Consider the following 12,976-nt stretch of genomic DNA (forward strand, 5'->3'; position numbering starts at 1 on the left):
TCAATGATGCATAAATGTAGGACCTAACCAAATGTGTATGAATGCAAATGTAGGAGCATGCTAATAAGATGGTAGATGCTTTTTGTATTTTTATTATTTTTGTCATCTTTGGTTACGTATGTATTAACCCCCCAACACCTAACACATTAGTGGTGAACAGACACAATGAAATTTGAAGGTTGAACACTAACACCAATTCTGGTTGTTAATGAGGTATTTCTGTAAGATTACACAGAGTTTGGTTCTTTTGTCTCCAGTTTTTAAAGACATGGTGCTACAGGATGAGCGACCACGTATTGCAGTGACCAAGATTACACAAACTGCCGGAATCTCAGATCAACCACTACTGCTGACGTAATCTTATTTAAAGAGTGAAGTTACGGCACTGCGTTGGCACAGTGGTCTAACACGCTAGCGGAGTGTTCTAATCTCAGCAGTCACCGACCTACCTGGGTTGTCCACACAAACACCATTAACCGTGTTCGAGGAAGAGAAGGTCTGACAGGGTCCTAATAGAAAGCGGCCGCAGATTGGACGTGTCGGAGACGGCGTGTGGTGATCCGGCTCTCCTAGATCAGATCCAGGATTGTACAAGCGGTAGCAGATTTACAATTTGTAATCAGAAATGACTAGATTGGGAGATAATGGGGGGGGGGGATTCCAGCTGTTTTAGGATTCCAGAATAACACATTTAATTCTCTTTTGATGGGAACACATTTTTAGATTATTTTCCAAAGCTTTTAAAGATAGTTGAATGTTCGAGATGCTCGTGTCTATAGCAATCTTCTATGACCATTGACTGTTGTTCAAAATATGTGCACATGCTGAAATGAAAAATGAAATGACACTTTTTGTGGTATGACTTTTTATAGACTGACATGAACAGGTTGGGGGGGGGGGGGGGGGTTCTAAACTGATTGAATACCCTGAAAAGGTGCTTTGTACAGTTATAGAATATGATCCTTATAAAGTTATGTGGAACACAGAGACCGTCATCTATCTTGACCTTAAAAAAAAGTGGGAATACATTAAGGGAAAGTGCATTGTGTACACATGCAGACTGTATTTGCTGTAAATAATAGACAACAAATCTACTTACCAAACACTTTATTAACGGACTGATTTTGTTGGGTTTTTTGTAAAGGATTTTATTTACTCGCCCACATTTTTTCCTGTTGTTTTGGCATCTTTCCCTCCCTCACTATTTTTTTGTACTACAGCCTGCAGGTTTTTGGACTGGACATTGTATTGTTCTGTTCAAATGTGAGAAAATTACCTGGTTTATTTCAGCATGTCATGCTTATATCTTATATCTGACAGGTGCAATTTGTTTAATGTAATGCATCATTTTGTAAGATATTTTATTTTTGTGTGTCATTAGTTCTGATTAAACTGGCCAATGGCATCAGTGGGTTGGTTTTCGTTTTTGTGTTTGTGCATAAAAAATGTAAACTAGTGGGTTCATATATTTACATAAATGATTTTTTTTAGTTTTAGTGTTTTTAATCATTAAAGTCAGATCCTGTTTAAGTACTTTAACACTTAGATGTCTGGTCAAAGTGGACATGAGCCATCGATCCTATCTCTCATAACTACCTATTGTGATTTTAATGAGGCCGTTTCAATGTGCCATCATGCAGCAGGCCGAGACAAAAAAAAGCAACTGCTTTCATTTGAATAATAAAGGATTTCATTTTGAGTTTTATAGGAGGAAGGGGCTGTGAATTGCCCACAATTAGTGGGAGAGACCTGTGACAGTCAGTGTTGAATTTTACATAAAACTTAATCATTAAACAGTTTAATGCACACTTTTTTCATTTCATTTTCATATTGTACCAGCACTTTATGCTGGTCAGGGTCAGTAAGGCTAGTTTCCACTGAATCAGTTGGTGCACTCCAAAACCTCAATTTTTTTAGCCATTCAGAGGTGGACATGCGTGTGTTGTCCTGCTGTGTGTGTAATCCAGGCTGACTTTTCTGATAAAGAGTAGAATTAATGGTTTCATCAATCAGGACAAGTTATCCAGGTCCTGTGAAAGTAAAGCAGCCCCAGAGCATCACACTGCCACCACTATCTTTGATCTGCGGAACACAGTGTTAGTGTTAGTTTTATGCCAGATTGAACAGGTTGGCGCCTCTTGGTCCTTTCCAATTTTGCCATGAAGAACTCAATGCCTGTTGTTACCCAAAACAAGCTGTTGATTGACCACATCACAAGCTTCCACTGTATTTTGTTTCATCTGAGATGAGTTTGGGCCCAGAGTATTGCTTGAAAATTGCATTTCTTGCTGCAGTGGTGTATTGTGTTCAGTGACAACAGTATTCTGAAGCACTTCTGAACCTACACGGCTATATTTATTACTGTTGCATGACAATTTCATGTGCAGTGCCATCCGAGGACTTAAAAGTTAAACATTCAACAGTGGCTTCCTACCTTGGTCTTCTACACAAGACTGAGTTATCTTTGGATTCCCTCAATATTTTCAGTGTGGTAGTAGATGGCAATCTTGCTTTAAGAACATTTCTTTTTGTATTTTGTAAAGTTTGGCACAAAATGGTGAGACACAACTCATCTTTGCTTGTGACAGCCTTTGGTGGATCATCCTTTTATATTTAATCATGATACCATCGCCTGTTACCAATTCACATGTATTTTGTTAGTGCTCCTGCTTTTTTTAAAGCTTGTTGCTGGCATCAAATTAAATTACAACCGAGATGGTCAACAAAAACATTAAATGTCATTTCTTTGTAATTTCGTCTCACAATTAACAAACCACACAATGCAGGTGTGTGTAAAACAATTTAAAAAGCTAAAACACAATGCTGAACCTATCAGGTTATTAATAGTTTTATTTATGAAATTATGGGAGATTCAAATAATTTAGTTTGAACTAAATACAGTACTAGAATTGAAATGTAACATAATATTAAAATAACTTAAATGAAAACTGTGTGCACGCCTGGATATCGTTCGTCACAATATACACAATATACAGGACTATACTATACTATACTAAAGTCTGGACACATAGGAAATATCAGTAACTATAACAAACTAGTCAGACATTGAATATTATGTCTGAGCTGTTAAAAAAGAGAATATATTATATTTAACATTTAACCTGTAGCTTACAGAAACATATGTACTCTGATTCCAGGCTAAAAATATATAACTGTGTATTTATAATTAAAAAATGAAGGGCCAACCACCTAGGGTTGGCAACTTTCAGAACTGGAAATAAGGAACACCCTGGGCTGGCGGGTTGGCGGAAGGCATAGGGTCTTACACCGTCAAAGGAACATTATCAAACAATTTTATTTAGGATGTTTAACATATATTATTTTCATTCTTTATAATAATAAATCAGAACCATATTTTAGACAAAACAACATGCATAAAGAACATCATGTAACATTTTTACACAAACCATCTTCACACTAAAAATACTCAAACAACGAAGTAATAAACAGGTTGTTACGCTGATAGGCCTGTGCACACACGGCGTTACTAAGACTGAAAGTGAATACTACTTAAAATAATAACGCTTTCTAATTCCCACGGTAGCAGCAGTTTCCTTCTGTTTCATACATATCGGCCTGTCTCAGACTAACCAGCAGCATTTCTCTCCCATTAATAAAAATATGGAACAAAGCGCATCCAGTATCAGTTCAATACGGAACACCACGTTTAGTTTCCAAATAAGGAACGATTCTGTATTTTACGGGACGGTTGGCAGCCCTAAAACCACCCCATGGCTGTTTACTAAAGTACACACTCATACATTATTGATTAATGTTGTAATGAAATAAAATGTTGTTGAGAAATCTATTGTAATTTATTTAAAATACGCATTTTGCCCATGTGTCCAGACTTTAGGTACACCCTGTACAGTCCATACCACGTGCATGTATGCCAGTGACGTGTTTCCCTATGACGTCATATCCTGCTGGTATAAAAGCAGGGAGTTGCCGGGTGGATACGGCATTAGCGACGCGGCGCAGCTGAGGAGGAAAATCTGCTCAGCTTCAGTTTTAAATTATTTATTAATTTTTTCGTTTTACTGCAGTAACTCAAAAATGCCTGGATATTCTGATAGAGATCGCGGCCGCGACAGAGGGTAAGAACTGCGCATAGTTTATGGTGTACAGTCTGATTTTCTTTAATAATATAAACTGGGAATAGTGAGGTTATTTCAGGCAACAGCTTATGATATAAAATTTATATATAAATATACAGTTAATAACGGTTATTACGTCGAGTTTTAATCCTTTATTTTACCATTAAGCTGTGTCGAGTTCTGTCGAAATGTACCTCATGTGCTAGGTGAGCTAACGCTACCTAGCATACACCCTATATCTGTTAGCATCTCGGCTAACCCGTCGCACGGAGGATTTATTTATAAAAATGTTCTTATACACCGATTGTTACCGTGGCTGTATTGCCCGTATCGTCTATATTTTAATGCGAGGTTAAATTACTGTGTGTTTAGACTCAGTATAAGTGTTAAATCGCGCCATACAGCAGGCCTTTGCTCGCCATGTGCTAGGAACTAAAATGCCGGCCGGTGTTCTTTTGTTTCCTGCTGTTGCCGGCAGGAGGTAAAATGGCAGCAGCTTCCACACATCACGGAAACCTCGCAAATCCGCCATTGTTCATCCTCATCCCTTTTGTACCAGCCTTTCAGTATTGTCGGGACAATCCTTGGCTTTGATCTGCTTAGTTTTAATAGTATTGGGTGAATCTAAAGCTCTCATGTATTTTAAACTTGAAAAGGAAAACACTTGGATCTGTATTGACTCACAATGTTGTGTAGTTTAAGTTTAGAAGACCGCAGATACACTTTGCTGAATCACATCCTTTAAGGAGACCTACAGTCACATAATCAATCACATTTGCATTAACTTAAAAAAAAAATAGCTTAGACTGGTTGACTCTCAAATCACATGCTCTAATATGCTTAATTTAGTGAGTTGAATAATTAACCAAGGTTCATGTTTCTTCCCCCAGTTACAACAGTGGACCTCCACGGTTTGGTGGGAGTCGAGGTGGGGGTGGCCCACCTGGCAAGAAGTTTGGCAATCCAGGAGACAGACTGCGGAAGAGACACTGGAATATGGATGAGCTGCCCAAGTTCGAGAAGAACTTTTACCAAGAGCACCCGGATGTACAGCACAGGTCAATGGTGAGAAAACATAAATCTATTAGTCTTGTGACGTACTTTTCTACAAATATTCAAATTCAGTGCCATCATCTCACTGATTATTTTCTGTTGTCTTTTCTAACAGCAAGAAGTTGAGCAGTACAGAAGGAGCAAAGAAATAACAGTGAAGGGAAGAGACTGTCCCAAACCTACAATTAAGTTTCATGAAGCAAGCTTTCCATGTAAGTCTTGAGCAGGTTGTTTGTGGAGAATAAACTTTAAACTGAACTTTCTGGGTTTATTAATTATTTTGCTTTTTTTTTCCAGCCTATGTAATGGATGTGATCAATAAACAGAACTGGACTGATCCGACTCCCATCCAAGCTCAGGGGTGGCCCATGGCATTAAGTGGCAAAGATATGGTTGGAATTGCCCAGACTGGATCTGGGAAAACCCTTTCAGTAAGAACCCTTATCATTTAATCAGCCTTTAACCCCAGTTTAATCATGAATTAATCAATTTTATTTCTCTTCTTTAGTATTTGCTGCCTGCAATTGTGCACATAAACCACCAACCCTTTCTAGAGCGTGGTGATGGCCCCATTGTAAGTATATTTATAAAAAGATAAAGAAAAAAACATCTACCACATGTTTCTTGCTTTCTGATTAGGATGTTAAATGGTTCTTTTTTTTTTTTTTAAGTGTCTTGTACTGGCTCCCACTCGTGAGTTAGCCCAGCAAGTCCAACAGGTGGCAGCAGAATATGGAAAAGCTTCTCGCCTGAAGTCCACTTGCATTTACGGAGGAGCACCCAAGGGACCACAGATCCGTGATTTAGAAAGAGGTATGTATGACAGCAGTTCAGTCGTTTTAAGGGTTATATGTATTTTTAAAGTGTTCTGTGCTAAATTTTTCTAATGCTTTTCTAACAGGGGTTGAGATCTGCATTGCCACCCCAGGCAGGCTTATTGACTTCTTGGAATCAGGAAAGACGAATCTGCAAAGGTGTACATATTTAGTGCTGGACGAGGCGGACAGAATGCTCGATATGGGTTTTGAACCTCAGATCCGAAAGATTGTCGACCAGATCAGGGTAAGATTGAATGTGGATGTAGACCAAGTAATTTTGTAATGTCTAGCTTGTTGAAAGTGTAAAAGTTGGCTTATTCGAAGGACTTCATGCCGGCTTATGCTTCATATATAACTTGTGTTATTAATCTTGCTTTTTGTTTATATCTGCAGCCAGACAGGCAGACTCTGATGTGGAGTGCTACTTGGCCCAAAGAGGTGCGTCAGTTGGCCGAGGACTTCTTAAAAGATTACGTCCAGATCAACGTTGGTGCTTTACAGCTCAGTGCAAACCACAACATTCTGCAGATTGTAGACGTCTGCAATGATGGCGAGAAGGAGGACAAGTATGTTTTGGTTGCATGATCTGATTTAGCCCGGTTTTAATTATTTTTCCCTTGTTGTATAAGCGCTGACCATTTTTTAATATGGCTTATAGATTGTTAAGGCTGCTGGAGGAGATCATGAGTGAGAAGGAGAACAAAACTATTATCTTTGTAGAGACCAAAAGGAAGTGTGATGATCTCACCAGGAGGATGCGTAGAGATGGGTAAGCTGTCTAGTCTTGGTCAGTGGTGACCCTTCTAATTTAAAATATCTGTATAAAGCCTGGTTTGTTTACAACTGTTGTATTGCAGGTGGCCTGCAATGGGTATACATGGAGACAAAAACCAGCAGGAAAGAGACTGGGTGCTTAATGGTAGGTGTTCAGTAAGCTTAATTGCAATGGTACGCTACAGAAGTTAGATCACAACCTAAAAGTCTTGGCTTTTTCATTTCAGAATTCAAGTTTGGCAAAGCACCCATTCTTATTGCTACTGATGTTGCTTCAAGAGGTTTAGGTACGTATTTATTTTTCATACTTCCATACAATATAGTTGTTTTGTATTTGTATTTCAGTTTAACTACCCAATTTTTTAAACTATTGTCCCTTTTTCTGAGTTACCCCTTACCTAAGGTGCAGTCTTGGAGGCAGGACCTTGGCATGATGTGTCCAGAGTCACCGGAGGGGTCTGGAGCTCCCTTGCTGGAGTTCCGTCTTTTCTGCCAGCCAATCATATCGTGTACAGAGGTGCTGGGAGGCGTCGCGTGCCCCGGGTGCGCTGGCCAGCCACTGAGGACTGTGGTATTGACGCAGTGTCTCCTTATCTTGCACAGCTTCAGCTGCAGTAGTGGAAAGGTTTTGAGGTCTCACCTGATGGGGCTCTTCCACACTTTTTGGCTTGTAAAAAAGACCAGCTGCTAGCTACGTGCACGCCTCTGTACTGAATGAGATTCCCGGCTAGTGGATGAGTTCCCTCCTTGTCTGGCTTCGATCATGTCTAGTCCTGCCAAAAAGAGACACTGTCTAGTGACCACTGATTGGTTGAGAAGACTTTGCCTTGATTTTATACATTCAAATTTGCTTTATGAGCTCTTCTGTGATTTGGGCAAAACAAGATGCAACACTTGGACCTCAGGACTCCTGAAGTCTGTAGGTAGCACTTGCATTGGTTTGGGACAAGGCAAAATGTGCTTTATGGCCAATTAATGGAAAGCACCCATTTGTTAAACTTGGAGATCATGTTACGTTTGTCAGTTTGGACATTAGTCTAACTTTTAAAAATTGAGTTTACTACATAAATGCCTTCCTAGACTCACTGTATTAATCTACACTTGGTGTGCTGATGTGGTGGCGTGCGTATCTTTTGCGCACTGTTTTTGCTGCACCGCATTACCGTTTCCACAGATGTCGAAGATGTCAAATTTGTTATTAATTACGATTATCCTAACAACTCTGAGGACTACATCCACCGCATCGGCCGCACAGCTCGCAGCCAAAAAACGGGAACAGCCTACACATTCTTCACGCCCAACAATTTTAAGCAGGCACACGACCTCGTCTCTGTCCTCCGTGAGGCCAACCAGGCAATCAACCCCAAACTCATCCAGATGGCAGGAGACAGAGGAGGTAAATCCTGTTTAATAAAAAAAACTATCTTTTTTTTTTATTATTATTATTATTATTGAATGTTTGACTTGGTTGTAATGTTTTTTTTGTTTGTTTTTTGGTTCTTGGTTTCTGTAGGTCGTTCAAGGAGCGGTCGAGGTGGGTATAGAGACGACCGACATGATCGTTATTCCGGGGGCAGAAGGGACTATAGCTTCAAAGACAGCCGCAGTTATGATAGTGGTCCAAAGAAAGCCTTTGTCAGCAATGCCCAGAATGGGGGTGCATACAATAGTGGGTCCAGCGGCTACAACGGAAACGGTAATAATGGCTTTAATGGGCAGTCCAACTTTACTAACAACCAGGCTGGTGGTGGCTTTGGGAACCCGAGTTTTCAGAACAAACAATTCAATGCCAACCAGGGAAGTGCTCAGAATGGCACAAGCCACAACGCACAGTTTCAATACAATGCCCAACAGCCTCCTCAACAGCCCATGATGCCCTATTCCATGCCCCCTCCTGCCTTTCGTTAAATAAACTTGCACACAGCTGTATGCGCACAATGTAATTTATTGCATTTGTCCTGTACAACCGTTCATGACTTTATGTACGTCTCGACCAAGCAGGATGTAAAGTGACTCCTGCGTCCTATATCAACTCTGCAATGCAGCAGCAGTAATGGTGCACTTGTGGATTTTTTGTTATTTTTGTAGTTTATCTGCTCATTAACTTTTTCTTTTTTTTTTGTACAATTATGAATTTACACCTTCAGTTTGAAAGACTATTACCCTGGGCCGTGACATGACCCTTTAATAAAAAAAAAAAACCACAAACTCGTGTGTATGCTTCATTTTTTTTGACTGTACTATTGACCACTGTAATTTAAATACATTGATGAGCTTTAACTGTCCTAAACAGTTTATTTGAATCTGAATGACTTGGCCTTGGAGTGTTTCAGACTTGGTTGTTCAAAGTTTTCTGATATTTTGGTTCAAGCTCAGAGTGGAAGTGAACTAGTTGCAGTATCCCAAAACTATTGAAGCTCCTCTTGTCCAATTTGGTATGCAGTGTTCCACTTCATTAGAAATCAATGCAACAACTAAATGACTGGCAGAACAAGTATTTAGAACTTCTAGTCATTTACATTAAACAGCCTTCTTTAAAACTGGATTTAAATCTACAATGGGGTGGTTGCATCTCTTTTTATTGTAATTACACAGTTGTACATTTTTAGTCTGTAATCAGAATGCACACGTTTCCATAAGCTACAAAATATTAAATAATGGCAATCTATTAACTTATTACGGTTTGTCTAAAAGCTCAGACATTTTAAAAAAGCTCATGTTGAATATTCGACATGTGGCTTAAAAACTACAGTAATGCTTGAACACAACATTAAGAGGCCCTGGATCAGTTTACTTGGTTAAATCTGAAGTTAGCACATAATTTGACCAGGTGTGTGTAAGCCTACATTAAGTATTTAAACATGGTTACATTTAAAGTTTCTAAGTTGAAATTTGCATATTTTTTTTTCCCTGTATGACTGACCAGCTGCCTCCTGCTAGAGTTTCTGTTCATTGAAATTGTGGTGGTGCCAGTTTTACAAAATGGCATTTGGCAGATGCTTTATTACCCCCAAAGGACTTTAAAACTGTGTAAAGGGTCTTGTTCAAGAGCAACTTGTTGAGTTTAAACCAACAGCAGTAACAACATCTTGGGTAAAATACATCCAGAAATGAAAACAACTGCATGAACTGGCTGCAGTAAACAAAGAACAAACTACAATCAAATATATTTGATTATATAAATGTAACCAGATTTTAGTTTAAAAAAGAGGAAGTTTGGTCCAGGTAAGCAGTCCACTTACCTGCAGCTTTTGTGATGCAAATGAAAAAACTCCTGAAATCAATGCAAAACACAATAGTGAGGGTATTTTTTGGGTGATTTAGCATTTTTAGGTCCCAAAAAGAGGACGTATGGTCACCCTGCTCTTATAAACAAGAGAGACACCAGGTGGTGGAGGACCTACTTACACCACAGTTACCTACATCAGTGCAGTAAGTGCTTCTGTGCAACTGTATTCTTAGAGTATGGGATCAAAAATAAATTCCAAAATTAAAAACTAGTGAATTGTTTAAAATGCGTGTGTTCTAACCCACCAATGCAGATTTAACACATCACAAATGAACTTATTTTACAATCACCGAAACACCATCAAATCAAGGTTTATTTGTCACATACAGAGTCATACACAGTACAGGTGGCAGTGAAATGCTTTAGTGACTGCTCGGCCACAGTAATTACAAAACAGACAAAATATATATTTATACAAAAAATATAGAAATGTTTTTAAAATGTAAAAAGTGTAGAAAATTAGAAAATTTAAAATTGAAATTAAGAAAAGAACTCAAAAATATAATTTAAAAAATAGAAGCAATTTAAAGTGAACCAGGTGTGCAAAAGTGACAAAGTAGTGCAGAAACAACATAATACTGAACATATATTGTGCAACATAACGCTATAGAGATGTGATTACTATACACAAATACAAATCTATATACTTATACACACACACATATATACAGTGTATCACAAAAGTGAGTACACCCCTCACATTTCTGCAAATATTTCATTATATCTTTTCATGGGACAACACTATAGACATGAAACTTGGATATAACTTAGAGTAGTCAGTGTACAGCTTGTATAGCAGTGTAGATTTACTGTCTTCTGAAAATAACTCAACACACAGCCATTAATGTCTAAATAGCTGGCAACATAAGTGAGTACACCCCACAGTGAACATGTCCAAATTGTGCCCAAATGTGTCGTTGTCCCTCCCTGGTGTCATGTGTCAAGGTCCCAGGTGTAAATGGGGAGCAGGGCTGTTAAATTTGGTGTTTTGGGTACAATTCTCTCATACTGGCCACTGGATATTCAACATGGCACCTCATGGCAAAGAACTCTCTGAGGATGTGAGAAATAGAATTGTTGCTCTCCACAAAGATGGCCTGGGCTATAAGAAGATTGCTAACACCCTGAAACTGAGCTACAGCATGGTGGCCAAGGTCATACAGCGGTTTTCCAGGACAGGTTCCACTCGGAACAGGCTTCGCCAGGGTCGACCAAAGAAGTTGAGTCCATGTGTTCGGCGTCATATCCAGAGGTTGGCTTTAAAAAATAGACACATGAGTGCTGCCAGCATTGCTGCAGAGGTTGAAGACGTGGGAGGTCAGCCTGTCAGTGCTCAGACCATACGCCGCACACTGCATCAACTCGGTCTGCATGGTCGTCATCCCAGAAGGCAGCTGACGCACAAGAAAGCCCGCAAACAGTTTGCTGAAGACAAGCAGTCCAAGAACATGGATTACTGGAATGCCCTGTGGTCTGACGAGACCAAGATAAACTTGTTTGGCTCAGATGGTGTCCAGCATGTGTGGCGGCGCCCTGGTGAGAAGTACCAAGACAACTGTATCTTGCCTACAGTTAAGCATGGTGGTGGTAGCATCATGGTCTTGGGCTGCATGAGTGCTGCTGGCACTGGGGAGCTGCAGTTCATTGAGGGAAACATGAATTCCAACATGTACTGTGACATTCTGAAACAGAGCATGATCCCCTCCCTTCGAAAACTGGGCCTCATGGCAGTTTTCCAACAGGATAACGACCCCAAACACAACCTCCAAGATGACAACTGCCTTGCTGAGGAAGCTGAAGGTAAAGGTGATGGACTAAACCCAATTGAGCACCTGTGGCGCATCCTCAAGTGGAAGGTGGAGGAGTTCAAGGTGTCTAACATCCACCAGCTCCGTGATGTCATCATGGAGGAGTGGAAGAGGATTCCAGTAGCAACCTGTGCAGCTCTGGTGAATTCCATGCCCAGGAGGGTTAAGGCAGTGCTGGATAATAATGGTGGTCACACAAAATATTGACACTTTGGGCACAATTTGGACATGTTCACTGTGGGGTGTACTCACTTATGTTGCCAGCTATTTAGACATTAATGGCTGTGTGTTGAGTTATTTTCAGAAGACAGTAAATCTACACTGCTATACAAGTTGTACACTGACTACTCTAAGTTATATCCAAGTTTTATTTCTATAGTGTTGTCCCATGAAAAGATATAATAAAATATTTGCAGAAATGTGAGGGGTGTACTCACTTTTGTGATACACTGTATATATATATATATTTTATATATATTACATTAACCATTTTATCCTGGTCAGTGTCACTGCATGTGAAACAGTTCTTTAATTGTTAATTAATACATAATGCCACCCGGGTGGCACACTCGCACAGCAAGTAGGGTCAGAGTTCTTTCACTGTGGGGTCTGCATGTTCACATATTCGTGTCCTCGTGGGTTTCCTCTGGGTGCTCCAGTTTCCTCCCACAAGTGTTGTGTGTGTGTCTGCCCTGTCATGGACTGGTGACGTGTCAGGGGTGTTTCGTACCTTTAAACAATGGTAAAACAGACAATGTAACTACTGGAGCTTTGTCAGCTGCACATTCTAGCTGGGAATCTCTTGATCTTCCACATTCCAAAGGGCTGGTGACAAAGAATGTCATTAAAACACTGGTCATGTTTAAAAAACTGGTAGGAGATGACTTGTGCTTTGTGACATGCCACATTTTTATGCTAAAACTAGTTATTATAGAATGGTAAATTAGGGCCAAAAAAGAATGCACATGGTCAGCAACAATATAGATATGCTGTTTTTACAACGTGTTAAAAATTCCCCACAGATTCAAATCTCAGTGTACAATCTCAGTGTACAATCTCAGTGTACAATGCATTTCTGCAATGTACTGTACATTCTATAGTTAAATAAAACTACTC

The 12,976-nt window shown here is 39.6% G+C and overlaps 1 protein-coding gene across 1 annotated transcript; it reads left to right on the forward strand.

The window, feature by feature from the left end:
• The first annotated feature begins 3,995 nt into the window (after window positions 1-3,995).
• On the forward strand, window positions 3,996-8,971 carry ddx5 (DEAD (Asp-Glu-Ala-Asp) box helicase 5). The gene is made up of 13 exons (XM_063018511.1): window positions 3,996-4,118; window positions 5,009-5,183; window positions 5,287-5,383; window positions 5,469-5,602; window positions 5,680-5,745; window positions 5,843-5,984; window positions 6,073-6,233; window positions 6,383-6,555; window positions 6,648-6,758; window positions 6,847-6,908; window positions 6,991-7,050; window positions 7,938-8,159; window positions 8,277-8,971. Exons 1-13 carry the CDS (start codon window positions 4,078-4,080, stop codon window positions 8,669-8,671), a joined length of 1,839 nt encoding a protein of 612 aa, XP_062874581.1. The 5' UTR covers window positions 3,996-4,077; the 3' UTR covers window positions 8,672-8,971.
• Window positions 8,972-12,976: the final 4,005 nt, after the last annotated feature.

This window comes from Trichomycterus rosablanca, chromosome 22, assembly GCF_030014385.1.
Source record: "Trichomycterus rosablanca isolate fTriRos1 chromosome 22, fTriRos1.hap1, whole genome shotgun sequence".
Taxonomy (NCBI): Eukaryota; Metazoa; Chordata; class Actinopteri; order Siluriformes; family Trichomycteridae; genus Trichomycterus; species Trichomycterus rosablanca.